Below are 27,822 nucleotides of genomic sequence, written 5' to 3' on the forward strand. Positions count from 1 at the left end.
CATTTCTAAGATTCCTTTTAGTTTTAAAGAGTCCTAAGATGTACATCGTAATCTAAGAGATCTTCATTTACTTTTGAGCTTTTATTCGCAATGACCTTCTGCACTTGGCATTATTCCACCTCTTTCCTGTAGCCCCTCTGTTACAACAAGTTGCTAACTCGCAAGAATACTTCAGTGAGCTTACTGTCTAATGTAGCATTACTGTGACTTTGGTTTAAAAACTCATTTGTATCCATTTTACTTTCCCATCAGTTTGTTTTATAAGATCTAATTTGCTTTTTAAAAGTGTGGTGTGGTGGCGAGTCTCAAAGATGAACCCCACAGACCCCACTTCAGAATCCGTGCCCTCGTGTAGACCTCTCTTTTGCAGATGTGATCTGGGCTTGTGACTTGCTTTAACCAATAGGATGTGGTAAGAGTGATGGGGAGCCCATTCCATTCTGAGGCTTTAAGAGGCTGGGCAGGTCTGCTTCCTCCTCTTGGAACGTTTGCCATGGGGAGTCCTGTGCTCATATAAAAGTAAATTCACTACCCTGATGGAAAGACCACTCAGAGCAACCACATAAAGAGGCTCTAAGACTACATGGGGTAGGGGTGGGGTCCCACTGCTTCACAGCCCTGGTTGAACATCCAGATGACTCCAGTCCAGCTGCCTTCTGACTTCAGCTACATCAAAGATCCCACAAGAGGCCAGCAGAAGTACCACCCAGCTGAGCCCAGCAAGACACAGAAAAGAGGGACAATCAAATGCCCTAAGTTTTGAGGCAGTTATGCAGCATAATGATACATGACAAAGCTGTTGACCGTAAGACTCCAAATGAAGAGATAGTGATTGGTTTCCTCCAAATAATTCATATAACCAACCTGAAGAATTTTTACAGGAAAGCGAACTTTCAATGCACACAATGTCTAGGTCAGTGAATAGCATTTTTATTCTCGATCAAAAAACTCGTCAAAAAGTGGGATTCTCTCTGTCCTGGTCCTGACCAGTGCTTGTGGTTTCTTCTCGCTTTTCCTTAACTCATCTGAGTCAGAACTAGAACTGTCCCAGAGAAGCTGTCCCCGAGCCTCTTGTTCACGGAGCCACATTTCCATTTTGCCAATTTTCCGGGGGCGACAGTCATTCCTTGCTTGATGTTCCCCCAAATCTTCATTCTGTGAATTTCCTACAGAAAATTTAAAGTTTATTGAATTTCTCCCCCTAACAATGACTTATTTGTTTATTAAGTGCCTAGATTTTTATGAACACATAATAATTTGCTTGATGTTCTTATAAATATATATATTTGGGAGAGCTTGGGTTAGTTAGTTGAGTGTCCAACTCTTGATTTCAGCTCAGGTCATGATTTCATGGTAATGAGCTTGAGCCCCACATCAGGCTCCGTGCTGGTCATGGAGCTTGCTTGGGATTCTCTTTCTCTCTCTCTTTCTCACCACCCCTTCTTGCCCCTTTCTCTGGCTCATGCGCTCTCTCTCAAAAAACTTTTTTTTAATCTTCTGAAAGCCACAAGAATAATACCTTCCTATATGCCCCAACTCATTGATAACGTTTTGTCACAATATTGCTTTCATTTTATACACATGCATGAACATATGTACACATGTTTTCAGCTGAGCTATTTGAGAATTAGTTGCAATTACATCCCCCAAATACATCACCACAAATCTCACAGCAAGGGCACTTTTCCTACATAGCTGCAATATAACTATTTGGAAATTACTTAGGAAATTTAACATTGATATATTATTGTTTTCTAATATATGGTCTACATTCTAATATTCATGGTTGTCCCAGTAATGGTCTTTATAACTGCTTCTTGTTTGTGTGTTTGTGTTTTATTTTTTTAGATCCAGGATCCAATCTAGGATTATGTATTGCATTTTATTTTCTTGTCTCTTTAATTCAAGACACTTCCCTTTCTGTTTCTTTTCCTTTTTCTCTGTCTCCTCCCTCCTTCTCTCCTCCTCCTCCTCCTCTCTCTCCCTCATTCTCAGTCTTGATCCTCCCCTTCCTCTTCCTCCATCCCCCCTTCATTGTCTTCTTCTTTTCCCCTAACAGTGGCATTTTAAAGAATACAAATCAGATGTTTTGTAGAATGGCCCTAAATTTGGGTTTGTACATTTCCTTGTGATTAAATTAATGTTACACGTTTTTGGCAAGAGTATTGCACAGGTGATGTTGCCTTGTGCTATTTATTGAACATCTACTATGTGCCAGGCACATGATATACACTTTCTGACCTTGACATCCACTCTCACCTCATATTAGAGTCACCTATGGAGTCTTTTAGAAACACAAATGCTTGGGCTGTGCCCCAGACCTATAGAACTAGGGAGCTCAAAGGGTCATGCATTTCATTTCACTTTCTATACTTTTAAGAATATATTTAATTTATTTGGTATAGGATTTTATGTACATATGTACATAGCTTTTTATTTAAGCTCTACCCTTTTAAAGTGCATTTCAGAACAACAGGGGCTTTATTCAAGGAAGGAGGCTTTTAAGTAAACCAAAGCAATGGCCACTTCTGAGCTAGGAAAATCATCCTGGGTCAAAACCCAGAATGTCCCCTCCATCTAGTTGAACCAGCCATAACTTTTGGATTTCATCTTAAGGATAATTGTTTATCAAACCTTATGGCATATTTCATTTAAGCCCTTGATAACTGATGTTACAAACTGTTATATGAGAAAATCAAGCATCTCAGTGTGAGGATTTGTGCTTTGTGAGTCATTAGTTTCCTTTCTGCCTCAGTAAGGGACTACCCTGATCCCCCCTTGAATGTTATTATAATTATTGTTATTGCCTATACATATAGTAGTGACAGAAAACGACAGTTAAATTATGTCTTTGGCCCCAGTCTCTCTCCTGAGCTACAACTGGATGCCTCCATTTTTATGTCTCCTGGCAACATGTCAGACTCACCTCCTCTTTCTCTTCCAAACTCACTTTTTCTCCCAGTTACCCTAATCCAGCAAATGGCCCCAGTTTTCCCCCATTGTCTGCCCAGTTCTTCAAGAGAAACCCAAGAATCCTCCTGGCCTTCTTGCTCTCTCCACACACGCACATCTGATTCACCACCAGGTTCTGCCCCTCGTATCTCCTGAATATCTCACATTCAGCTCCTTTTCTCCTGTTACCCTACTTTCCTGGTCCAAGCACCATCTCTCACTTGCATTTCTGCTATGTCCTTATCACTTGTTTCCCCACATCCGCTTGCATTCTCTTCCCATTCATCCTCCACAGGGTAGACAGAATGATGCTTGAAAATGTAAGCCTGATTGTGTGGCTCCCCTGACCTTTCAATGCCTTCCTGTGGATCCTAAGCTCAAGTTCAAAGTCCCTATTTGACACGACTTGCAAGACCTTGGTGCTCTGGGCCCTGCCTATGCCTCAGAGCCATCACTGATCACTACCTGAATCTCTCTTCCCAGTCAAGAGCTTTTGCGCGTGCTGTAATCACGAACAGTTCTGAATGTTCCAGCACCTTGGTCCTCACACAGATATGGATTCCTGTCCCCTTTGTCCAGCTACTTCCTGTCTCAGCTGAAATATCAGTTCCTCATGGAAACCTTCTGACTTTCAGGTTGTGAGGTCTCCCGGATGTACTGTCATTGTTTGTTGTCTGTACTATTGTATAGGCACCAAAGCCAGGAAGCGGGTCTGTGAATAGATGAGTGAACAAGTAAGCCAATCAGAGAATGTTGGGTGGTGAGAAGCACTGGTAACTGGGACCTGGGGATGATTTCATTCATTGGGGCCAGGGGGTGTAATCATCTCTGCTCTGCAAATGAGCCAAGCACTGTTAGAGGCACCATGGAGACTGGGAACAGAGATTTTCTGCTGACTAGAGGCAGGAACTTTGGAACAGGAAGAGAATGTTCGTTAATGGTGGGATCTAATGCAATATTAATAATAGCTCAAGTCCCACACCACTCTTGATGTTATGATAATGCAGGCCTAAAGTAGAGTGTGAGGCCAAATTCACATGTTCAATTTTATCCTTGAAAATCTCTTAAATCATTCATAAATTATTATATACATAGTTCTGTGTACATAGCATTAAAGTTTGAGAACTTCTGAGCTGGATCCTTTTTACTTGTTAGATTTTTATAAATCCCTGCTTGATTCTCCGGCATTGCTGGACTTAACAAAAAAAGAAAAGAAAAATACGATGTTTAAAAACCTAAATGGGTTTTGGTTGAGCAGAGCAGAGGAAAAAGTGTATCCAACTTCAAAATTAATTTGGGAAGAGAGGAAAGCAACAGAGGTCATTGGGGCGAAAAGGGAGTGATTTTTCCACAGTAAGAGGATTATATAAAAAATCAAAAATATTTGATGGTGGGGTATGCAGGTGGCTCAGTCAGTTAAACGTACAACTTTGGCTCAGGTCATGGTCTCATGGTTTGCGAGTTCGAGCCCCTCATCAGGCTCTCTGCTGTCAGCTCAGAGCCCACTTCAGATCCCCTGTCTCCCTCTCTCTCTGTCCCTCTCCTGTTTTCACGCACTCTCTCTCTCAAAAATAAATAAACCTTAAAAAAGTTTGATGGTTATGCATTTTATAATATATATATGTCTTAGCAAAATGCATCACCATTATATCAAATCCATAATTTCACAGCTATTTCATTCACAGGCTAAATTTAAAAAACACACGCCGGGTGCCTTGTTGGCTCAGTTGGCTAAGCATCCGACTTCAGTTCAGGTCATGACCTCGTGGTTCATGAGTTCGAGCCCTGCATCGCATTCTGTGCTGACAGCTCAGAGCCTGGAATCTGCTTCGGATTTCGTGTCTCCCACTCTCCCTGCCCCTCCCCTGCTCGCCCTCTGATTCTCTCTCTCTCTCTAAAATAAATTAAAAAAAATAAAACACCCACCCCCAGGATGCTTTAAAGAAAAATACTAAGTAGATAATAGAGCAGATGGCCCGATAAGACCAGAATTGAGAAGGTGACAATAATATATTTAAGGTGATACTTCCCCTTAAGCATACAGTTATTTTCACTGTGAGACATCAGTTCCATCTTTCTTCAGTTGTCTATATTCTCATGCATGTGTTTGGCACTTTACATTGTATATATGCTTTTACACATATTGGATTAATTTTGACATAAACCCTATGTGGTAGACAAGACTTTATTCCTATTTTACAGACGTGAAAACTGAGGGGCAAAGAGGTTAAATAATTTCAGTGGAGCAATAATCTCTCTCTATATATATACAGAATAAAGCTATATAGCTATATAAATATAGCCAATATTTATTGAGAGGCTACTGGGTACTGCGTTCTAGAAACAAAAAGAAGCCCCTGTTCCCATGGAGTTTGCATTTAGAAACATATTTTGGGGAGCTCAAATAAAGAACTTTGATTTCAAGTTCACTGTTTTTTCTTTATTTTTTTAACAAAAATGTTTATTTATTTTGAGAGAGAGAGAGCAGGGGAGGGGCAGAGAGAGAAGGAGAGACAGAATCCCAAGCAGGCTCTGTACTGTCAGCAAACAGCCTGACATGGGGCTCGATCTCACAAACCATGAGATCATGACCTGAGCCTAAATCAAGAGTCTGATGTTTAACCGACTGAGTCACCCAGGCAGCCCTCAGGTTCACTGCTTTTTCTACCTACGATACTATATCATGGCTTCTGGAAAAGGCAGGAGCCACATAAACATGGTAAAAGTCATAAAATTGTGCACTCAGAAAGCAGTGTTCCCTTTGTGTAAGTTATGAACAAGTGGGCCATCATATAAGTTATAAGTAATTTTTGTATAGTAAGTTATATGTAATTATTATATAATTACAGTATATGTAATTCATTATGTAAATATATAATGTATTTAAAGTATGTAAATGTAAAATATATGTAAAATTTTATTTTTTTTAAGTTTATTTAGAGAGAGAGAGAGAGAAAGCACAAGGGTCAGGGCAGAAAGAGAGGAGAGAGAAAGAATCTCAAGCAGCCTTCAGCACTGTCAGCACAGAGCCTGACGCGGGGCTCGAACTCACAAACTGTGAGATCATGACCTGAGCCAAAACCAAGAGTTGGATGCTTAACCGACAGAGCCACTGAAGTACCCCTGCAAATTTTTATTTTAAACAGGCAGCAGAAAACAAAGACAGAACTTTATCCTATAAGAGACCTAAAACTCTCATCCCACCTTCCCAAAGAGGGAACATGAATGGGCAAATACAGCATTAAATGAGAGGAGATGGGTACAGCAGGATCTTAATTACCTGAACTGGACTAGCATTCAGAAAGCTCCTGTAAATCTATGATCTTGATTTTGCTTCCCTTTTAAGAGAAAGCAAATGAAGTGCTTTCAGAAGACAGAGAAAGCAACGATGCTCCCTGGGAATAAGTAAAAAGGAATCACAGCTCAAGCATGTGCCTAGTATGGTGGTGAAATCTGTAGGCTTTGCAGACGGGCAGCCTGCTCTTGAAAGATAAGGTTGAAAAGTGACACTTTTATATTTGTAGGCTTTGCCAAAGTTGTCCTGGACAGAGCTCCAAGTCCCTGGAGTCCCCATGAAGATATATGAGGGGCTGGGGGTGGGTGGAGTGAACTTTCTGGAGGGAGAAAGACCTGGCCTGGAATCCTGGCTCTGTCTAATGAGGGTGAATAGTATCTCCTTCTATACAGGCTGCGTGAGGCTTGAGAGCGATAATGCATGTTGCAGGTCGAGGACAGTGTCTGGTTCATGGTAAGCACTCAACAAACCTTAATTAGAACAAAGTGAATCTGCTTTAAAAAGCAGCAGAAGGGGCCTCTGGGTGGCTCAGTCGGTTGGGCGGCCGACTTCGGCTCAGGTCATGATCTCGCAGTCCATGGGTTCGAGCCCCGCGTCGGGCTCTGTGCTGACAGCTCGGAGCCTGGAGTCTGCTTCAGATTCTGTGTCTCCCTCTCTCTCTGCCCCTCCCCCACTGGTGCTCTGTCTCTCTCTGTCTCAAAAATAAATAAACGTTAAAAAAAATTAAAAAAAAAAAGCAGAATGCAGAGAACCCCTCTTCTCCACAGTCCTTCCTGGACCCCTCCAGATCTGGGACATCTTCCAAAGATTTTACCAATGTTGGTTTTTCTTGGCTTGCCCTCAAGCCATGACTCTAAGTATCTAACTTTAGCTGAGACACTTTTTTGGATTGTTTGGTCAATGTTTTTTAAATTGTCGCAGTTGTTTATGTGCCTACATAGCATATTTCATTCTGGCACTGGGAGTATAGGTTAAATAGATTCCCCAAGTAGATTTTCAATTATTTAGCCTTTTCTTATTTGATGAACTTATTGATTAAGCATCCTATTCCTTTGAGCAGGAGCAGTGTCTCTTTCAGCTGGCCACTTTGCATCCGAAAAGCTCAGGACCTCCAGAGACATGGCCAGCATTTCTGTAGATCCCTCAGTGGTCAGTCTTGCTATGTGGAAAATATTATATATTCAAAGGGTGGGTTTGCCCTGGGGGACTATGGACAGGCAAACTTAACGGGATTCTAATTGGTGGGACAACACAGCACAGAGACTACGAACACGGTTATCTTTTGGAAATCACTGAGCGGTCTGGCCTGGCTGGAAGCAAAGTTGGGCACAAGAATGGCAGCAGAGAAAGCCAGAAAGGTAGGCAGCAAGTAGATCTTGAAGGCTTAGAGTGCCAGGGTGAAGGGTTAAGTCTTTGTCCTCAGGCTGATGGATTTTTTTTTCTTTGTCTTCAGGCTGATGGATTTTCACTGAGGATTTTTTTTTTTTTAAGCAAGAGAATGATATGGTCAGATGTGCATTTGATAAGATTACTTTGCTATTAGTGTGGCGCTTCTAAAATTTTATTGTGCATGAGAATCACCTTGGAATCTTGATAAAATGCACATCCTGATTCAGTAGGTCCAGAGTGGGGCCTGGGGCTCTGCATTTCTAATAAACTCCCGGGTGATGCAGATGTTGCTGGTCTGTGGCTAATACTTGGATTACCAAGTAAAGCAGCGGATCTTAAACCTTAGGAGTATCAGAATCACCTAGGGTGGGGTTAAAAACCCAGACTGCTGGCCTCCGCCCCTACATTTTCTGATTCGGTCACTCTGGCTGGGGCCCAACAACTCCCCAGGTGATGCCGGTGCTGGTTGCCTGAGGACCATACAGAGAAGCATCAGGGTAGCGGGGTGAATGGAAGAAGGGGAAGACTTGGGGGAGGAACACAGTCAGGAGGCTGATATGACACATGACCTAAGGGTGGCGTTGGGAATGTGAGAGAGGTAAGAGTTCGGTGCCAGGTGACATCGACAGGACTTTGTGACTGACCAGCTGCTGGGAGTGGGAGCTGAAGGGCTGGAAAGACCCCAGGTCTCTGGCTCGAGTGGCCCAGAGTGTGGAGAGAGGTCTCACCCACTGAGACAGCAGATGCCCCCGGAGCAAGCCTGGGGTGAGCAGTGATGGTGGCTTCAGTTTTAGACATTCTGAATGAGCCTGGGAGGGCTGCAGGGGGAAGAGTGGGGTGGGGGAGGGTGTCTGCATATGGCCACATGGTCCATTCTCTTTAATCACAAGATGAGGCTCTTTTGCCTTTTCCTTCCCAAGGTTGGAGCAAGGATTGCAAGGATGCCTGTAAAGCACAGTTAGCCTCTAAAAAGAGACATCTTACTGCAGTGCTGAAGCTTCTGTCTTTTCCTCCCAGCCACCCAAAATCACGTGATCGTGTGATCACTACATTCTAGGAAGCACATATCAGCAGAAACCCGAGGCTACTTGCTATATATACCCACCCCCTCCCTGGAAGTTTATTTGATGAAGCTTTAAAAACACTGGAAAAAAGACTATACTTTCAAGGATCATTTCTATAGTTCGTAAAAACACTGGAAATATTTTATTTTGCTAAAAAAAAAATAATTCATGACTCACCTGGACTTCTGTTCAAGGTTTCATCTGGCAAAAAGGTTGGAAGGCCCCTGTCATCATTTCTTGGGATGCTTTGAAGGATTTTCTTGGCTTTATGGTCCCTTGGTTTTTGCTTATTAATCCTTGCCTCCCTGTGAAGACTTTTTTTCAACTCTGCTTGGGCCTGAAAATGATCCACTGTAATCGATTAGTGTTCTCCCCCTGAGCTACTGTCACCAGAACAGGTCAACAGATCAGTCACTTTGCAAGTTGAGTGCTTAACTGTGGTCCCCTAACCAGAACACACTTTTTTTTTCCTATTAGATGGTATGGAAACTTTCTCTTTGCACAGGACAGACTTGTTAGGAAAGGGGAGAATATACGCCCACAGTCTCAAAAAGCTATGGTTTGATTTAAGAGGAGCTTTGTAAAAACATTTGTTGGCAGGCAAGTGATGTATTTAGAATTGCAGAAGACAGTGACTTTAGGCTTAAACACTCGAGTAAGGAATTTGGAATATGACACTTACAGGAGACATTACTGTAAAAGGGTGTGTTCTAAGAGATCATTCTGGTAAGATAATTCTATGGTGTGAATTATGGAGGGATGCCTAGGTATCAAAATAAAGACCAACTCACCCCCCCTCTATTTTACTAAATCAAGAAAAATGATCTAACCTCATTTTCCTGCTGGAGCCAGAACATCATAGGAGCAATTTATGAAAAAAAAAATATAGGAAAGGAAGAAAAAACAGACGTGGGGCACAGATATGTCCTTGTGACTGAAAACAAAGAAAAGACTCAACAGTCGGTAGCAGAAGGGATCTTGCTGATTCTTCCCAGCTCCAGTAGTGGAAGCTTCGGTGCCAATGACCAAATTTAAAATGCTAAGTAAAGACTGGGGATGAATGCTAAACTACATTCATGTGCGAGGGCAGTGATTATGTGGAGTAAATGTGCTAAATATGGCACTCTTCTTCTCTCTCCTCATACTTACCTCTTGTCTGTTCCGGTTCATTTCCAACATTCTCATCTTATGTAAATATTGTCTTTTCCCAGGAATGTATCCTGGAGTTGGCATTGTCTTTTCCAGTTCCTGCTGTGAAAGATGCCACACTCATTACAACTGGGCAATTTGTTACGGACTCTGCAATCCACAACTTGCAATTCTTTTTGGAACAGAGCGAGATCTTAATCAGTCATCAGTTATAATCCATAGAGATCTCTTATTATGTCAAAGGTGGATCATTGTAGTTCTCCACTGAGTCCTTTCCGGGTAGCCCTCAGTGACTAAAGCTTTGCTCTGTGTCTAATACAGTTTTTAAGCTTCCCGTAGAGTTTTGCAAATCTGAAATGGAAATATCTTTCCACATCTCATTTATTCCTATCTCCCCAGAAATGTGTTCTGGTTTGATAAAACTGGTCTCTTTCTTCAAAATGCCTCTTCTGCCGTTGACTAATTGTCTGGACATGAAATTAGCGGGGAGCCACCAAATGGCTAAGTGGAACGCATTTCCATAGACTGTACCCTCATATACCAACGTAAGCCCTGGAATATTAGGAAGTTAATCATTTGTGACTTTGGTGATCTCCCGTGGTGCATCGTAAACCCCAGTGGGACAGTGCAGTTACTGAGGGCAACCAGGGGTGAATACACCCTTCTTCATTCCTTGCTGTGGCCAGGAAAGGGAGCCAGGTGTGCTCCGTGATATCTTTTACCCTGCCCTGTGGACAGTGACTATGTTGGCTGTTGTGAGCCTCACAAGGGAACCATCTCTACAGAGCTGTCAGCAGCACAAACATGACCTTGAGGGTCTAAATGCACCTGGGCATCTTTGACTACATCAGCTAGCTGTGCAGCAGTACCTTGCTGGCTTGACAATGAATCAGGAGTGGAAAGGGTTGAAAATCTCACAGTTTTCATGTCTACATGAGGGGAGTTGTCTCAGCAGAAAGTAACAAACTTATAGAAGGAAAAGCTGTTTAGAAGACATTTTCCAAGGATTCATTTTTTGGTGAGGTTGTGGTAAATAAGTCAGGGACACCTTGTAGATAGGATTTCCGCCAAAAGACTGAGAATGAAGGGAAAGCTTTAACTTGAGGGGACGAATGAAAGGAGAGTCATACTAGATTTTTCATAAATGTGAACACTTCTAGAATTAGCAGTGTCCAAGAAAAATTCCTCTCTCTTCTCTACATCTTCCTGTTTTCACCAGGAAGTGGAGACGGGCCCAGAGTTTACCTCACAGACAAGAGTCTTTGCCAGTTGGAGGCAGGCCTGGGAGAGAATGGATAGCTTTGGAAGTCTTGACTCTGAATGACTTAATAGTTTGATTTGTCTTTGAGGTCTTCTTGCAGGGAGTAAATGAAAGGACAGGCCACCCCTGCCCCTCCCCACCCCTCCCCCCCGGTTACTCACCCCCTCCAGTTAGCGTTGCGTTTACCTTTGCTCTGTGAGTTGTTCTGGCTTCTTGCTGGCTCAGGAGCCTTTCAGAAGTAATTACTTGTGGCAGGTCAATGGGTTCAAGCTTCTAGAAGTCCAACATTTAGAGTATTCAGCATTCCTCATGCCATGAGATGATGAAACATAAAAGCCAGACATTAAACTATCTTACCACTTTGCAAAAGCAGCACTTATTCCTGAGAGCACCCAGGGAAGGCGATTTCAACAGGATTACAGTTGTATCTGTGCAAGAGTTTTCAACTCATCTAGGTTCTTTATTCTCTTTCACCGATGCCAGTGACTTATTGATCTGAATATTTGTCAGGGAGTTAAAAGACTAAGAATCCTTTTCTGTGTGCATCGAGGGAGCAAGTCCAAAGTTATCAAACAACAAGGGTCTTAGAGTATTAACGATGAAAGAGGCACCAGGAATTTCTTTTATTCATTCCTTAACTGCCCAGCTGAACTCTTTCAGTCCTTAGGGAAGTAACCTATTTTTAAGATCTCCAGAGAATCTCCCTCAGCCTCCTCAGTAATAATCACTGGTGCTCCTGAGGCACATTTACATGAAAGTGCAATGGGCTTACAAATCTTGGACACTTTTTTTTCTTTTTCCTTAGCAGGGGATTGTCTTTATGGGGAAGATCACATTGGAGTTTCAAGGGATCACTAAGACTGGGAAGCAACTGATGAACCAACGGATCTGCCTTCAACCCTATTTGCCTCGATGACTTAATGCTCTGGAAGTTGGAACGTTGGGAAATGACTGAGCAGGCCTAGGAGACAAAAGGTGGGTCTCTCCACGCTGACATGCAGGCAGGGACCTGGAAGGCTGTAGAATTTATGTGTTTACTCAGTGAGTGCGTACCAGGCATGGGGGTGCAATGGTCAACAAAAGCAATATGGTCACAAATTGTGTGAGCTCACACAATTGGGAGCTCACAATCTATGGGGGGAACAAACACATTTTGCTTGTGTGATAATTACAAACTGCGATCTGTACTTTGTAGAAAAGGTCTACAGGGCAGAACCATGAAAATATGTAACCAGAGGACTCCACTTTGGAAATGGAAGTTGTTATGAGTTGAATTGTGCCCTCTACCCCAGTTTGTATGTTGAGGTCTTAACCCCCAATATGTCAGAATGTGATGTTATTTGGAAATAGGGTCCTTGCAGATATAATTAGTTAAGATGAGGTCACAGGGGCAGGGTGACCCTTAATCCAATATGTCTGGTGTCCTCATTACAAAAGGGAAATTTGGTTGCACACCCACATGCACACAGGGAGAACATCTGTAAAGGTAGAGATGGGGATGATACTCCTACAAGCCAAGGAGTGACAAAGATTGCCAGGAAACCACCGGAAGTTAAGAGAGAGGCATGGAACAGATTCTTCCTCTCAGCTCCCAGAAGGAACCAACCCTTAAAACACCTTGATCTTGGACTTCTAGCATCCAGAATTGTGAGATAATACATTTCTATTATTTAAAGCCCCACAGTTTGTTGTACTTTGTTACAGCAGCCCTAGAAAATTAATACAAGGGGGAGAGGAGTAAGGAGGCAGTCCAAGAAAGTTTCCTGAAGATGAATTTTTCAGCAGAAGTTGGACACTTAGGAGATTTTAGGGAACTAAGGTGTTCCAGATGGGGAGAACAACATAAACAATAACCCTGAGGTAAGAGAGTGTATGATCTGTTGAGGAAATTGCAAGAAGTCAGTTGACTGCTGTTCAGAGTCAGGGGAGAATGGCTCAAATGAGGCTGGAGAGGTAGGCAGGGGCCAAGTTTTGTAGGTCCTGATAGGGCATTCTATCTAAAGATGTTGGTGGTCATCGTTGTCTTCTTCTTCTTCCTCCTCCTCCTCCTCCTCCTCCTCCTCCTCCTCCTCCTCCTCCTCCTCTTCTTCTTCTTCTTCTTCTTCTTCTTCTTGTATTTATAAATGATGTAGATTTTTATCCATTCGGTTGGTATACTATAAACTTAACTACTTAAATAGCTTTCTTTTTTTTTAATATGAAATTTATTGTCAAATTGGTTTCCATATAACACACAGTGCTTATCCCAACAGGTGCCCTCCTCAATGCCCATCACCCACTTTCCCCTCCCTCCTACCCCCATCAACCCTCAGTTTATTCTCAGTTTTTAAGAGTCTCTTATGGTTTGCTTCCCTCTCTGTAACTTTTTTTTCCCCTTCCCTTCCCCCATGGTCTTCTGTTAAGTTTCTCAGGATCCACATAAGAGTGAAAACATATGGTATCTGTCTTTCTCTGTATGGCTTGTTTCACTTAGCATAACACTCTCCAGTTCCATCCACGTTGCTACAAAAGGCCACATTTTATTCTTTCTCATTGTCAAATAGTATTCTATTGTATATCTAAACCACAACTTCTTTATCCATTCATCAGTTGATGGACATTGAGGCTCTTTCCATAATTTGGCTATTGTTGAAAGCGCTGCTATAAATATTGGGGTACAAGTCCTCCTATGCATCAGCACTCCTATATCCCTTGGGTAAATTCCTAGCAGTGCTATTGCTGGGCCATAGGGTAGATCTATTTTTAATTTTTTGAGGAACCTCCACACTGTTTTCCAGAGTAGCTGCACCAGTTTGCATTCCCACCAACAATGCAAGAGGGTTCCCGTTTCTCCACATCCCCTCCAGCATCTATAGTCTCCTGACTTGTTCATTTTAGCCACTCTGACTGGTGTGAGGTGATATCTGAGTGTGGTTTTGATTTGTATTTCCCTGATGAGGAGTGACATTGAGCATCTTTTCATGTGCCTGTTGGCCATCTGGATGTCTTCTTTAGAGAAGTGTCTATTCATGTCTTCTTCCCATTTCTTCACTGGATTATTTGTTTTTCGGGTATGGAGTTTGCTGAGTTCTTTATAGATTTTGGATACTAGCCCTTTGTCCCATATGCCATTTGCAAATATCTTTCCCCATTCCGTCGGTTGCCTTTTAGTTTTGTCGATTGTTTCCTTTACAGTGCAGAAGCTCTTTATCTTCATGACGTCCCAATAGTTCATTTTTGCTTTTAATTCCCCTGCCTTTGGAGATGTGTCAAGTAAGATGTTGGTTTTCTTAAGAGCAGTGGGCAGTCATTGACATGTATGAAGCAAAGTAGTGGTGTGATTACATTTGCTTTTTAAAAAATGATTACTCTAGCTACACTGTGAAAACTAGAGAAGAGAAGTCACAGATGTGGGGACAGCATTGAAGAGGACCACAGAGATGGGTTGGGGGTTCATGGAGGGAAATCGATGGGCTCCACAAATATTAAAAACTGACCAAACAAGATTTGTTCTAGTTGGTGAGGGAGAGCGAAGGGTCCAAATGGCATCCAAAGGGATGGATAGTGTTATCATTCACTGAGATTGGAATCCTAGGGGAAGGCCAGGTGTGAATGGCATATAACAGGAGGATACAAATTCAGTTTGAGGCGTACCAGTGTACGTGTTGAGTAGATAATGAGATATACAGGCATGGAACTCAGAGGAGACAACTGTTCTGGAGATGCATGTTCAGGAATCATCCCTGGGTAGAGAATAACTGAAGCCATAGTCATGGAGGAGGGTAAGAGTGAGAAGAGCAGAGCCAAGGGCTCAAGACTTGAGGAGCTCTAATACTAACAAGCTGGTAGATGGGGATGAGGTGGCCAAGGACACGGAGAAGAGATGGCTCAAGAGGAAGACGCCACACTGAGGCAAACAGTGTGAGCACTACTCCCACCTTAGTCCAACAATGCAGGCAAATGATAATTTATTTTGAAGTTATTTTTCCTTTTAGTCTGATTTGTTGCATTATTAAGAGGTAGACCTGGAAGCCAGCTTGGCTTTCAAGGTGATCAGAGTGAAAAAAGAGAAGGGGGAGACAGGGAAATGGATGCTGAGCAGCCAGCACTTGTGGGGAGCATGACCTGTACCTCCAGCTACTTCCCTGCAGAACAACTTCCTGCTCTGGGCCTGGACCTGAGCTGTTCTAGGGAAAACATCCTGCATTCCTTTCTGCTGGAGCAACCCAAAGCTCACCAGGCAAGGAAGAAGACAAGGGAAAGGATTTGGAGATGGGGAGGAGAGACAAAGGGAAAGAACTCATCTTTAGGTTAGACATGTGCCAGGCAATTTGCATTTGTGGTAGGAAGTGGCTCTCTGTTCCACTCTCACTTTAGGTGAGAAAGTAGATTTTTTAACATAGCAACTGCACAAGAATGTAATGAGAGGTGATGAGTACTAGTAAGACAGAGGTTTGTCTGGCCCTCTTCTCTGCAGAACATAAAGATGATGGGCAAATGGGACCTGCTGGTGTAAGAAGTAACAGCTGATCAGATCAGAACGTGGGGGGAACAGAGATCAAGGGGAGATATCCAGGTACCTGTGGGAAGAAGAATCAGCAAGGGCTGAAGGGGGATTTGGGGCATGAAGGGGAGAGACCAAGGAAGTGTTTGTTCCACTCCCTGGACTTGGTTCAGGTTCCGGTTCTTCCTGGTGATGAAGCCCATGTGCCTTTACAGCTGCCCCTGTGTCTATCACACCCAGGGTCACACCATGTCAGCTCGTTCGATCCTCCTGTGAACACTGTGGGTAATTATGATGATTACCCATTATAGAGAGGTTAATGACTTGTCCAACGTTGCCTAGTAAGAAAGTGGCAACTCTAGAATTCAAACTCAGGTCTGTCTAGTTCCAAATCCCCAGCTCCCTCCTCTTCTATGTGCTCCTAAACCTGGTTGATCATCAGAATCTCCTGGAATTAAAAAAAAAAAATCCTGGACTGTTCACTGGGGATTGTGATTTAACAGGTCTGGGAATGAATATATATATTATATATATAAATAATAAACTTTAATTTTTAGGGTTCATAGCAAAACTGAGTGGAAAGTACAGAGAATTCCCATATACTCCCTATCCCCATATATGTACAACCTCCTCCATTATCAACATCCCTTACCATCTGTTATGACTAATGAGCCTACATTCACATGTCATTATCATTAAAAGTCCATAGTTTAACTTGGGGGTTCACTCTGGTGTTGTACATTTTATGGGTTTGCACAAATGTATAATGGCATGTGTATCTACCAATGTAGTATCTTACAGAAGTTTCACTGCCCTAAAAATCCCCGTTTTGCCCATTCATGCCTCCCTCCCTCTCCCTATCCCCTGGCAACCACTGATCTTTTTATAGCCTCTGTTGTTTTGCCTTTTCTGAAATGTCAATATCATTGGACTCAAACAGTATGCAGGCTTTTCAGATTGGCTTTTTCACTTAGCAACACACATTCAAGTTTTGTCCATGTATTTTCATAGCTTGAGAGCTGATTTCTTTTTAGTGCTGAATAATATTCCATTATATGAATGTGCCGTGGTTTTTTCACTCATTCATCTACTGAAGGACATCTTGGTTATATCCAAATTTTGGAAATTATGAATAAAGTTACCATAAACCTCCACGTGCAGGCTTTTGTGTGGATATAAATTTTCAGTTCATTTGGGTAAATACCAAAGCTCATGATTGCTAGACTATATGGAAAGAGTATGTTTAGTTTTATAAGAAAGCACCAAACTGACTTCCAAAGTGGCTCTACCATTTTGCGTTCCACCAGCAGTGTGTGAGAGTTCCTGCTGCTCCACATCCTTGCCAACTTTTGGTGTCATCAGTGGTTTGGATTTTGGTGATTCTAATATGTGTATGGTGATATCTCATGCTTGTTTTAATTTGTATTTTCTTGATGACACATGATGTTGAACATATTTTCATATGCTCACTTGTCTTCTTATTCTCTTGACACTGTCTTTTGTAGAGCAGAAAGCTTTTTTTTTTTAATGTTTATTTATTTTTGAGAGAGAACAAGTTGGGGAGGATCCCAGAGACGGGGACAGAGGATCCAAAGTGGGTTCCATGCTAACAGCAGTGAGCCCAATGTGGGGCTTGAACTCACAAACTGAGAGATCATGACCTGAGCTGAAGTCAGATGCTCAACAAACTGAGCCACCCAGGTATCCCAGAGCAGGTTTTAATTTCAATGAAGTCCAGCTTCTCAACTGTTTCTTTGGAATGTATCTCCAAGGGATTCTGATGATTTTCCAGGTTGGGGTCTAGTGGCTTCCATACTGCCTCAAGTGAATAAAGGGGCTACATCAGAGTAGACCACAAAGGATTTGTATGTGGAGAATTATTGAAAATGTGAGTCTGAAGAAACCAGCCATTTAAATATTTTCACCTATTTAAAATAACTTATCCATAAATACTTAGGGCCAGGTTTTTATTTGGAAGTGTAAATTTATATTCTTCTATTTTCAGACTCATTTTATTTAAACCCATAATTCTGATAAGGGTTAAATAGTAGGTGTCTTTAAGAACCCTCTCTAGGCAATTGCTTTCGTCCTGGCCTTTGGAAAGAAACTAAGAATCACTCTATTCCTCCACAAAGGGCACTAGATGGCAGCAATGAACATTACAAGTAGGATCCCTCCGTTAAGTATTTGCACTTGGCCTGAGAAGCTATGCAGAAAATATTGTTGGAAAATTGGCTTCTCTAAAGAAACCAGTCAAATTGCCCTAGAATTCTGGGGTTCATATCAATGTTCCTTTTCCCTGATTAGGAAACAAGATGCCTCACTTCATCATCTGAGAGAATACAAGGGAAGGACTTATTGGAGAATTGGAAGGGTAGAATGACACTTTTTTTTTTAAGTCTTGTGGTATAAAAAAAAATGTGTTATCTATCTAAAGGTTTCTGGGTTATTTGGCTTCTCAAATTAAACAAATGGTCAGGAAAATCAAGTGAAATGTCAGCTGAAAGATTCAGAAATGGAGATTAAAAATCAAGCAGAAGTCACTGAGCTTGGTGATGCACTGACCTGAGATGGTTGCTTCTGTGTCCTAACAGGAAGATAAAGATGGGCAGGAGCTCAAAGAAATTGCAAAATTTGTTTGGCACAATGACTCAAGAATGTATGCCCTTTAAGGTTCTGGGAAGAAGGTAAAGGTGTCCAGAACAGTCTTGGAGTAAGAGATTATAAGCCCAAGGAAGAGTTTCTGGTCAAGGCATTGCAATGAATCCACATTTCAATAACTTTCTTTGTCCCAAACATCTAGCAATGAAAACTAAAACATAAAACCAAAAACAAAAAAAAAATGTGGTTGGCCCTTAATACGAGATATATATCTCCATGGGCCAGAAAAAAAAATACATACTTAGAGGAAGCTGATCCATATGGCATTCAGGCCTCCTGATGGCTGTGAGTTATTTCTACAAATTAAAGGGGACCTAAAAATGCTCCATGTAAGATGGTAAACTAGAGCAAAGATCACAGCTTGAAATCAGAGGCTGAGTTATTCTCTACTTTTCTATCTAGTTTAAGAGAGCTGCATCAAAATGTAAGTTGGAAGATTAGTTTTACAAGCGTTACCAAAATGTTGAATACGAAGAATATTATCTTCATATTCGTAAAAAGGATGAAATCTTGGCATTTGCTACAACATGGATGGACCTAGAGAGTATAATGTTAAGTGAAATAAGTTAGACTGAGAAAGACAAATACCATATGATTTCACTCAGATGTGGAGTCTAAAAACCAAAACAAATGTACCAACAAAAAGCAGAAATAGACTCATAAGTACAGAGAACAAACTGGTGGTTGCCAGAGGGAAAAGGGGGAGGGAATGGGCGAAATGGGTGAAGGGAAGTGGGAGATACAGGCTCCCAGTTATGGAACGAATAAGTCACAGGAATGAAAGGCACAGCATAGGGAACATCGTCAATAGTGTTATAATAACATTGTATAGTTATACAGATGGGAGCTACACTTGGGGCGAACACAGCCTAAGTATAGAGATAGGGAATCACCATGAAACTCACGTTACATTGTGCATCAACTATACTCAGATAGAAAAAGTGTGTTAGAAGTTGAAGATGAAGAAGCTAAGACTTTATAACAATAAATTTGAAAGCTTCAATGGATAAATTAATGATACTCTGGAAAAATATAAATTAGCAAAACTGAATCAGGAAGAAATAAGATCATTGAAACAACTAAGAAATTTAGTTAGTTGGAAAATTTCTCATTCCCCCAAAAGTCCAGGTGGCTAAAGGTGGTTTCACAGGCCTGTTTCATCAAACTTTTAAGATAATAACCTTGTTACATCAAATATTATAGACAACTGAAGAAAGAAAAAGATAATCAGTGAATTTTACAAAACTACTACAACCCTGGAAGCAAAACTAATAAAAGACAGTATAGGAAATTATAGGACAATTTTTCTTATGAAAATAGACATGAAAAGCCTAAGCATAGACAATCCTGTCATGTATTTGTATATGTATCTTTTGGCCAAGTAGGATTTATGCCAGGAATATATGCATGGTTCAACATCATAACGTTTGTTAGTGTACTACATTGTATCAGCTGGTTTAAAAAGGAAATTCATATGATTATTTTAATAGATGAAGGGGGGAATATCAATAAAATTTCACACCGAGCCCGAAGAAAAACTCTTACCACACTAGGAATAAAGGGAATGTCAACAATTTAATAAGTGGCGTTGTGCCAGATAGCTCCCACTTGGTTCTCTAGGTCCACTTGCCACATTTCTCTCCCCTGTTCTCTGCCTGTGAGTAACCAGTTTCTTCTGCCTTCAGGCTTCCCACTGGGTTTAGCCACTGAGACATCCTGGTAGGAGATCCAAGAGAAGAGAGAACAGTGTATTTCTCCCCCTGGCTTCCTTCCTGCAAGGGCGTGTTGGGCTGGTTGTGTCCTCCTGTTTCTCTCAAAGCACCTTCCTCTACCTGAGTGTCTCCTTCCAGGTTCTAGAAGAGTCTCACTCTCTGAGTCCCTTTGCTCAGAGATGGTTATCCCTCAGCTGGCACTAGTGGTTATTGCAATATCCTTTGTGGTCCCCTTGATCCAAACCCCATAAACAGTTACTTATAAAGAAAATTTCCTTGTATTATTCTAATTTGAGTATGGCATCTGATTCCTTTTGGGACTCTGACCAGCATCTATCAAAATCCTATTGCAAATGTACTTAGTTTTCAAGCCATATGTATTAATGTCATAGATAAGAGAAGGATTCCCATTATCACTGCTGGTATTCAACATTGGAGGAAAACTCTAGCCAAAGCAAAAGTCAAGAAAACAAAAGAAGGAATAAGAATTGGGAGGAAAGAGAAAAAACTATTCTTAATTATTGAAGATGTCATCTACATAGCAAATCTAAAAGAATCTATAGATAATTAGAATTCATTTCAATAAAGTTGTGGAACACAAAATTCAATCTGCAAAATTCAAAAGCTTTCTTATTCACAAGTAATAATCATTTAGAAAATTAAATGGAGAGGGGCGCCTGGGTGGCTTAGTCAGTTGGGCATCTGACTCTTGATTTCAGCTCAGGTCATGATCTCAGGTCATGAGATTGAGCCCTGTGTTGGGCTCCATGTGAGCATGTAGCTGGCTTGAGATTCTCTTTTTCCCTCTCTCTCAGTCCCTCCCCCATCTCTAAAAAAGAAAAGAAGAAAAGAAAAGAAGAAAGGAAAAGAAAAGAAAAAAGAAAATGGGGTGGGGGGAAGACCTTATTCATAATAGGAGGGTAAAACCCCCATAGTGTATTTTGATGGTCAGCATGGACTTGCCTCGGCTACAGCCTCCAGTTATTCAAACACTAATCTAGGTGTTGCTGTGAAATTATTTTTGAGATGTGATTAAGGTCAATAATCACTTGACTTTAAGTACGGAAGATTATTTTAGATAATCTGGGTGGGCCTGATTCAGACAGTTGAAATGTCTTAAAAGTAAAGCTGAGGCTCCCCTGAAGAAGAGAAAATTCTACTTGTGGACAGCAGCTTCAGCTCATGTCCTGCATTTGCAGCCTGACCTCCCTAATGGCCTGCCCTGTGGATTTTGAACTTGCCTTGCCAGCCTCCATAATCATATAAGGCAATATAAGCCAATTACCTGCATATATATATATATATATATATATATATATATATATATATATGCATACATATACATACATACATATATCACAAAGAAACATATAATAGAAAATGGGCAAAGAGAAAAGACAAGGAAAGGGAATAAACTGGTGGCAAATCATATAATACTGGTAACAAACAATGAAACCGTCTGGGTCAGAACCAGCTTCCTTGTCTCTTCCCGGCAGTCTTAATACTCATCTTTTCCCCTTTGCACTCATTCATTCAACATTTATTCAACTCGTATTTATTGAGCATCTATTATGTTCCAGGTACTGTTCTAGACACTTAGATATATTAGTGAAGACAACAGACAAAAATCCCTGCCTCTCTGAAAGACTATATTCTAGCACTGTCAGGGAGGTGATGAAGAAAATACACAATGAACATTAGAGAAGTAAATTTCTTGGTGTGTTAGATGGTACTCTGGGGAAAAGAAAAATCACGGCGGATCAGGGGACCCAGGATCGCCAGGGTAAAGATTGCAATTGTCAAGAGGTTACCGTGATAAGCCTCTAGGAAGGTAAGATTTAAGCAAATCTTGAGAGTTGAGGGAGGGAGTCATCTGAGGAAATCATATTACCTGGGGCCCTGGGGGTGGGGGCATTTGACCATCTCCACCTTAGGTTGGACTAGAGATGGTTGGAGGAGAAAGTGAATCAGGCCAGGAGGGACAGTGGTGATCAACTTCCAACACAAGATGAACACGTTGGATTCAGAGTTCCCTGGCAGACGCTCCCAGAACTTAGCAGCTCCAAGTTGGAGAACTTTAGTTCATGACCTGCTCTTTACTTGAGGAGTAGATGTCTAGGAAGTGGAGAGTGCCAAATGTGCAACTAAAATTATTTAGGATGCAATTAGATTTGGTTTAATAATTAAAAATACTTTTAGAATTTTCTTTGGCAGACATTAGGCTATTAATTAGCATGTCATGGGAACCCAGCATTTATTATTCTCTCAAAAACCCATTTGTGGTGGAAAATGTGCTGAGCCTCATTTGTGAAGATAATTATAGTTGATATCTTTGGGAATGTCTGCCAAGTTCCCAGTGATTTCCCTCTTCTCTGGGAGCTGCTTCCAGAATTTATGGTGGTGGTGGGGGGCTTCTCTGCCTACATTTCTACTGCATAAGCATATCCTCTGGTGATAGCTTATTGGAACAGAACTAGAATCATGAGCAAAGCTGAACCAATAAGATATTTTTCTCCTAGGAATTTCAAATTGGAGCCTAAAGAGCCAGGTGAATCTGTCTATTTGACTGGAACTATAAAAATACAAATTCAGGAATTGAAGTTTGTCCATATTTCACCAAGTGATCTTGAGGAGCAAAGAAAGTTGATCTGCAGGAAGAATAAAGAATGCATGAAGGAAAGCTCAGGGGAGACACAGAGAGAGTTGTGCCATTCAGGTTCCAAGGCAAAGCTGTTCCCTGAAGCCCAAGTGCCTCCCAGTTCTTGGGTTCAACAAACACTCCTATATCTTCATAATTCATCATGTTGTCAACTAGTCAATTAGACTTACAATACAGGATGCTGCTGGTCTTCAATAGCAGGGAGAAGGCATTTTGATTTTTGTTCCTACCAGGGATAATGGGTCACATTGTCATTCATTCATCTATTCATTCACCATTCATTCATTCATTCATTCATTCATAAGCTTTTTGGGAGTACATATTAAGTGTTAGAGACTGAAGATATAAGACTGAGCATGTCTTTGCACTAAAATAATTCATTTTTCTTGATTTTTCATTTTAAGGGGGTTGGTTAGGATGTGGGGATACCCTCTTTTGTTCTGAAACACCAAAGTTCTCCTTTTTGCGCTTGACTGACTTGAGAATCAAAGCCTAACTTTAGCTGATTTAGGGTTGATAGATCTAAAAAGTACTTTGTGAACTACAAATGGCTACATATACTTTTCACTGGTTATGGTAATATCTTCTACTTGAGTTATTCAGCTCACTGGCTCCATAGGAACATTATATTAAGCACACCTCTTTGAAAAGTTACATTTGATTTAGGAATAAAAGGTAAAGTTTTTAAGTTGTCCAGTTTAGTTAAAGATATGCCCAAAAGTTTTAAAATTATATATCAATTTGATATAATTATATTTTATTTATCTTTTAAAAAGTTTTGAGGTTTCTAATATTTTACGAAAAGATGCTCTTTTGGTGAACAAAAGGTATAATCATTTCAAATGATTGTGAGCTTCTGGAGAAGACAGGTAAATAAAAACCAATTGAAACAGAAATAATCCCCAGCACATGAGCTTAAATACCCCTGGGATTTGTCCAGATGTCTGGGTGAATTGTGTATCAGGTGGGATTTGGTTCCAATTCCTTTTTTTCCAAATGTCAGTGATAGATCCTGCTCACAGGAGAGCCCAAACCCTTCTCTTAGCTGATGCTCATTTTCAGGTACCCACTCAGATCTCTTTCCTCATCTAGGATGAGAGTCCTTAGAATTTATATTTCTCTAGAGAGAATTCATTAAATATTAAGGTGAATGCATTTAAATCTCTTGCTTTGCTGCCTTGGAATCCAATGTCCTCAATTTCAGCAACCAGTTAACATTTACAACGATAAAAGATTAGGGATAGAAGGTCTGTAGAGATCAACTATGCTGCTGGTTAACAGCATGGGCTTTGAAGACCTGTTTGATGTCTGAGCTCCACTGTCCTTGGACAAGTTACTTAATTCTCTAAACCACACCTACAAAGCAAAGGTACTAGTTCCTTTCTCATAGAAAGGGTGTGAAGATTAAATGATGGACATTGATCGAGTTGCCCAGAGTGTATCTGACTTGAAGTAGGTGGTAATTAGAATAGTACTAGCTGTTATTATTGTTACTGTTGTTTGTTATAACTCATCAAATGCAAAATGCAAAGGTCTTTTGAATCCCATCATGCCTGTGCCTTTGATACTGTATTTCCTTCTTTTGGTGGTGGTCTTAAAAGTGAAATCATTACAAAAGGAAATCCTAAAGAAATATGGTCTTTGCAATTGATGACATTCTCTTTAACAACATTCTCATTAGCTTAGTCATTTTCAATATCCCTTCTTTATGTTATAGTTAAAAAGGGATGTTACCATTAAATCCAAGAAATTCCTTATGAGGTCTTTTAAATTCATCTTACTTGAAGTCTTCGGGGTGGATGCCTTTTAATAATACTTGTTTCTCCGTGTTCCAGTGGGATATCAAAATACATGGCCCTGGGCACTTGAAAGATTAGGAAAGAAATTAAAAAAAACATTTAAAAATTTACTATTAAATTGGGCTAATCATTAGACTTTGTTAATACATTTTGGCACCTTTTTAGTTATATATGTCCAGCCTACATGTTGAATGTGGAGGTGAAACACATAAATCAAAGGTCATACATGGATGCAAGTGATAAAATATTAGCCCATATCCAGGATTTAATTTCTGCTTTCCTCATTTCGTCCCTGGATTGATATTTAGAGGAAAATCTGAAAAATCGACAATGTGTTGACTACAAATATCGTTCAAACATAGAATTTGGTCTGGAAAATAGAAACTTTTTCACTTGTTTTCATTTCATGAAATCTCTACAAAATAAATTTGGGAAATTAGAAAAAATATATCCTTAAGAAATGAAAATAAATTCTCCTTTCAGATGAAAGAGATGAATTGTGGATAGATAGATAGATGGATGGATAGGTATTAGATAGAGGGGTAATAAAAAAATGGACCATGAGTGTATAATAGGAGTATGCAACGTTTAGTATTGTATGTTCCCAATTAAATAGTCTCTCCAACTAGGGAAAGAAATTCCCACAAGTTTCCCTATAATACAATATATAAATAGTCTTTCCTGATGACACAAAACAGGCTACAGAGTTAAGCCTTGCTAGAAACAGAGAGAGCTAGGACTCAAGAGGTCCATTATGGGTTTTATTTTTTAGCTTAATTATCCTGGGGTATTAGGACTGCTACCATGCCCAATGCTGCATGAATGAAGTTTTGTCTTTTCCTCTTAGAAATCTGGAAGCATTCTAATTTCTAGATTGTTGTGTGGACTATCCTACAATTTCACTTTGCATTCTAAACAGAAAAATCCTTGCATAATTATGAGTTTCTATCCTTACAACATTTGAATGACCATGTTAAAAACTTCTCCACGTCCTTATTCTCTTTCAAGAGATGCCAGCATATGGAACAAGACAGAAACAACAGTAATGACAAGAAATAGCATTTTTGATTAAAAGATGTATTTCTGGCAACAGTGTTTTTTCAGCAGCCTGACTTCTCCTTATTTTTATACTATGATTTCAGTGATAACACCTCATTATTTAATTCAATTCATCCCAAATGGCATAGGCTATGTCAGGCAGTTATTTTACCCTTGGTTTATAGGTGAAGGAAATTGATGCAGTAATTTGCTCAAATTCATACAAGTTGGTATTTAGTGGAGCTGGGGTTAGACTATGGATCTTTTGAAATTGGCAATCAGGATGCTTACCATCCCTTTGTTATTTATTTTTAATGTGATTTTGTCATTTCAAAAATAAGAATATTTTTCAGGTGGGACTCTAATGCATTAGACTTAGTTTTCACTATTCAGTTACCAGAATCTTAAAACTCTGGGTAGAAGTTTTGGATAAAACTTCTTTTTGGATAAAAAAGAATTGTTTTGGATAAAAAAGAATTATTTATCCTTTTTGGATAAAAAGGAATTGTTCAATGAAACTAGAGGAAAATTCCCACTCCCATGCTTAGGAAGTTGGAGAACATAAAAATAGGCCATATGCAACCAGTCAAGAGTTGTCAGTTCTACAGAAAATAGCCGTGACAATCAGTCCAGATGAGATGTACCAGATACGGAACAAGAATATCAGGCTTTCTGGCCAAGGTGACCAATAATGGGAACTTATTTGTGTTATCGATCCAGAATATAAATAAAGAAAAAAATTACACAGATATACACATATGTACACATTATATATTTATATTTCTCTTCCCAAGTGAGAATCTCTGTTTAATTATCATTGTGATTTTCATAAAAATGTTAGGTGTCTTCTAAAATATCCCAGGATAATTTATAGCCACTTCAGGCTCAGAGCTTCCAATCATAATGGGAAAAATTCTCTTAGTTCTGCAAATGACGGAACTTAGTGCATATTCTGCGTGAAGAATGTGGGCTTGGGGAGGGGATGACTCATCCTCTCATCTGTATTGCAATAAATCAATTCTGTTTGGGGTGGTTTCCAACTTCACATTAGAATGAATTCACTCCGAAAGGGTTGCTTTCAAAACAACAAAGCCTGATGCACTAAATGGGGCTGGAGAGAATGATTTGAATTTAGAATCTAACTGAAACATATGATTGTCATAATTTATCACATCTTATCTATATAATTTTAATCATCTGGCAAAGCTAGGTATAAACATCGAAAGCACTATAAACTAAGCTGAAACAGAATGATTTTTTCCCTTCCAGTGCAGAATGGTAAGAAGCCCTCTGTGCAGTTTACATACCCGTTCTAATGTACCCAGAATACTTACAATTGAGAAACACTCAGCCTCGAGTTGAAAGATGTTCCCTTACATTTCAGCAATTTAGAAACTTTCTGATATTGTTATAGAAACAGACAGCTAGGCACATCTGTCAATAGCTCTCCTTGGCCCAAATACACAGATTTCATGATGGGTCTTATGTTTACCTGCAGAGTATCTTCCATACCAGGTCTCTCGTAGAGGCGGCAGCTGACCTTCCAGAGCTTTGTTCTGGTCCTGCAGTCCTGTGAACAAATACGAACTCTTTTCTTCCAGATTCTGACTGAATGCAAAGTCCACGGGGCTGGAAGAGGGGAGTTCTTCCTCTTTGTTTTGCAAAGGTGCTACTTTGGTCACTCTAGGGTGAGGCTTAGAGTGGCTCAGGCCCATTTCACGGTAAAGATACTCAAAGAACAACCACGAGGGAAGTGGTGTGGGGCCTTTAACTTGGCTTGTTTTAATTAAGGTACTTCAGAATTTTACCCCAGCTGCGCAAAGCACTTCATGACATATTTCTAAGCTTTATTTCACCCCACAGTAACCCCTCTGGCCACTTCCTGGGAGCCTGGTTTCCACGGAGATGTCCCTTCAACTCCCACTCTGCCATTTCAGACCCAAAGAATCCAGTTAAACATTGACCTGGGTATGCTACTTTCTGAAAGACTCAGTAGTAGAAACGAAACCACTGTTGATCATTACACAAATCTCTAACATCAGGAAGCCATTCACAGGGGTGGAGAGCAGAGGTTTAAAGAAGTCTGAAACTTGACCCTTTCATTGCACATACCTTTCAATACCGTCGTTAAGAGCTACCAACTGAGAATAGCTAAATCATCTTCAGAAACGAGGGGATGCATGCTAAGCATTATTTGGTAACCTTTAGTTTTAACTGAAGAATTTGTTTTCCAAATAGGAAAGGTAACAGTTGAGTGGCTAAAATAATTTTATTTTTCTTTCAATGACTTGAACTGCCTTTGATTAATTGCCTTTGATTAATATATTACAGGAGGGCAGGTAGACAGTAGAATTTCTTTC

At 40.5% G+C, this 27,822-nt stretch overlaps 1 protein-coding gene across 2 annotated transcripts; it reads right to left on the minus strand.

Moving 5' to 3' along the window:
• Positions 1–919: 919 nt before the first annotated feature.
• On the minus strand, positions 920–27,203 carry CCDC198 (coiled-coil domain containing 198). Of its 2 annotated transcripts, none has more exons than XM_007089035.3 (6): positions 26,955–27,203; positions 24,407–24,489; positions 11,297–11,383; positions 9,850–9,948; positions 8,878–9,037; positions 920–1,166 (listed from the first exon to the last, which is right to left on the minus strand). In XM_007089035.3, exons 1-6 carry the CDS (start codon positions 27,175–27,177, stop codon positions 931–933), a joined length of 888 nt encoding a protein of 295 aa, XP_007089097.1. In that variant the 5' UTR covers positions 27,178–27,203; the 3' UTR covers positions 920–930. The 2 variants fall into 2 exon arrangements, with proteins under 2 accessions (XP_007089097.1, XP_007089096.1); XM_007089034.3 differs by having other exon boundaries at positions 9,850–9,951.
• Positions 27,204–27,822: the final 619 nt, after the last annotated feature.

Source organism: Panthera tigris, chromosome B3 (genome assembly GCF_018350195.1).
Source record: "Panthera tigris isolate Pti1 chromosome B3, P.tigris_Pti1_mat1.1, whole genome shotgun sequence".
NCBI classification, from domain to species: domain Eukaryota; kingdom Metazoa; phylum Chordata; class Mammalia; order Carnivora; family Felidae; genus Panthera; species Panthera tigris.

What these genes read in the sequence shown, in the direction of transcription:
- CCDC198 (XM_007089034.3), bottom strand. Translation starts at nt 27,177, where the DNA reads ATGGGCCTGAGCCACTCTAAGCCTCACCCTAGAGTGACCAAAGTAGCA. An exon ending in ATCCACCCCGAAGACTTCAA is followed by an intron (nt 11,384 to 24,406) that starts GTAAGATGAATT and finishes TTGGACTTCTAG; the next exon opens with AAGCTTGAACCCATTGACCT. An exon ending in GAACAACTCACAGAGCAAAG is followed by an intron (nt 9,952 to 11,296) that starts GTAAACGCAACG and finishes CATCTTTCACAG; the next exon opens with CAGGAACTGGAAAAGACAAT.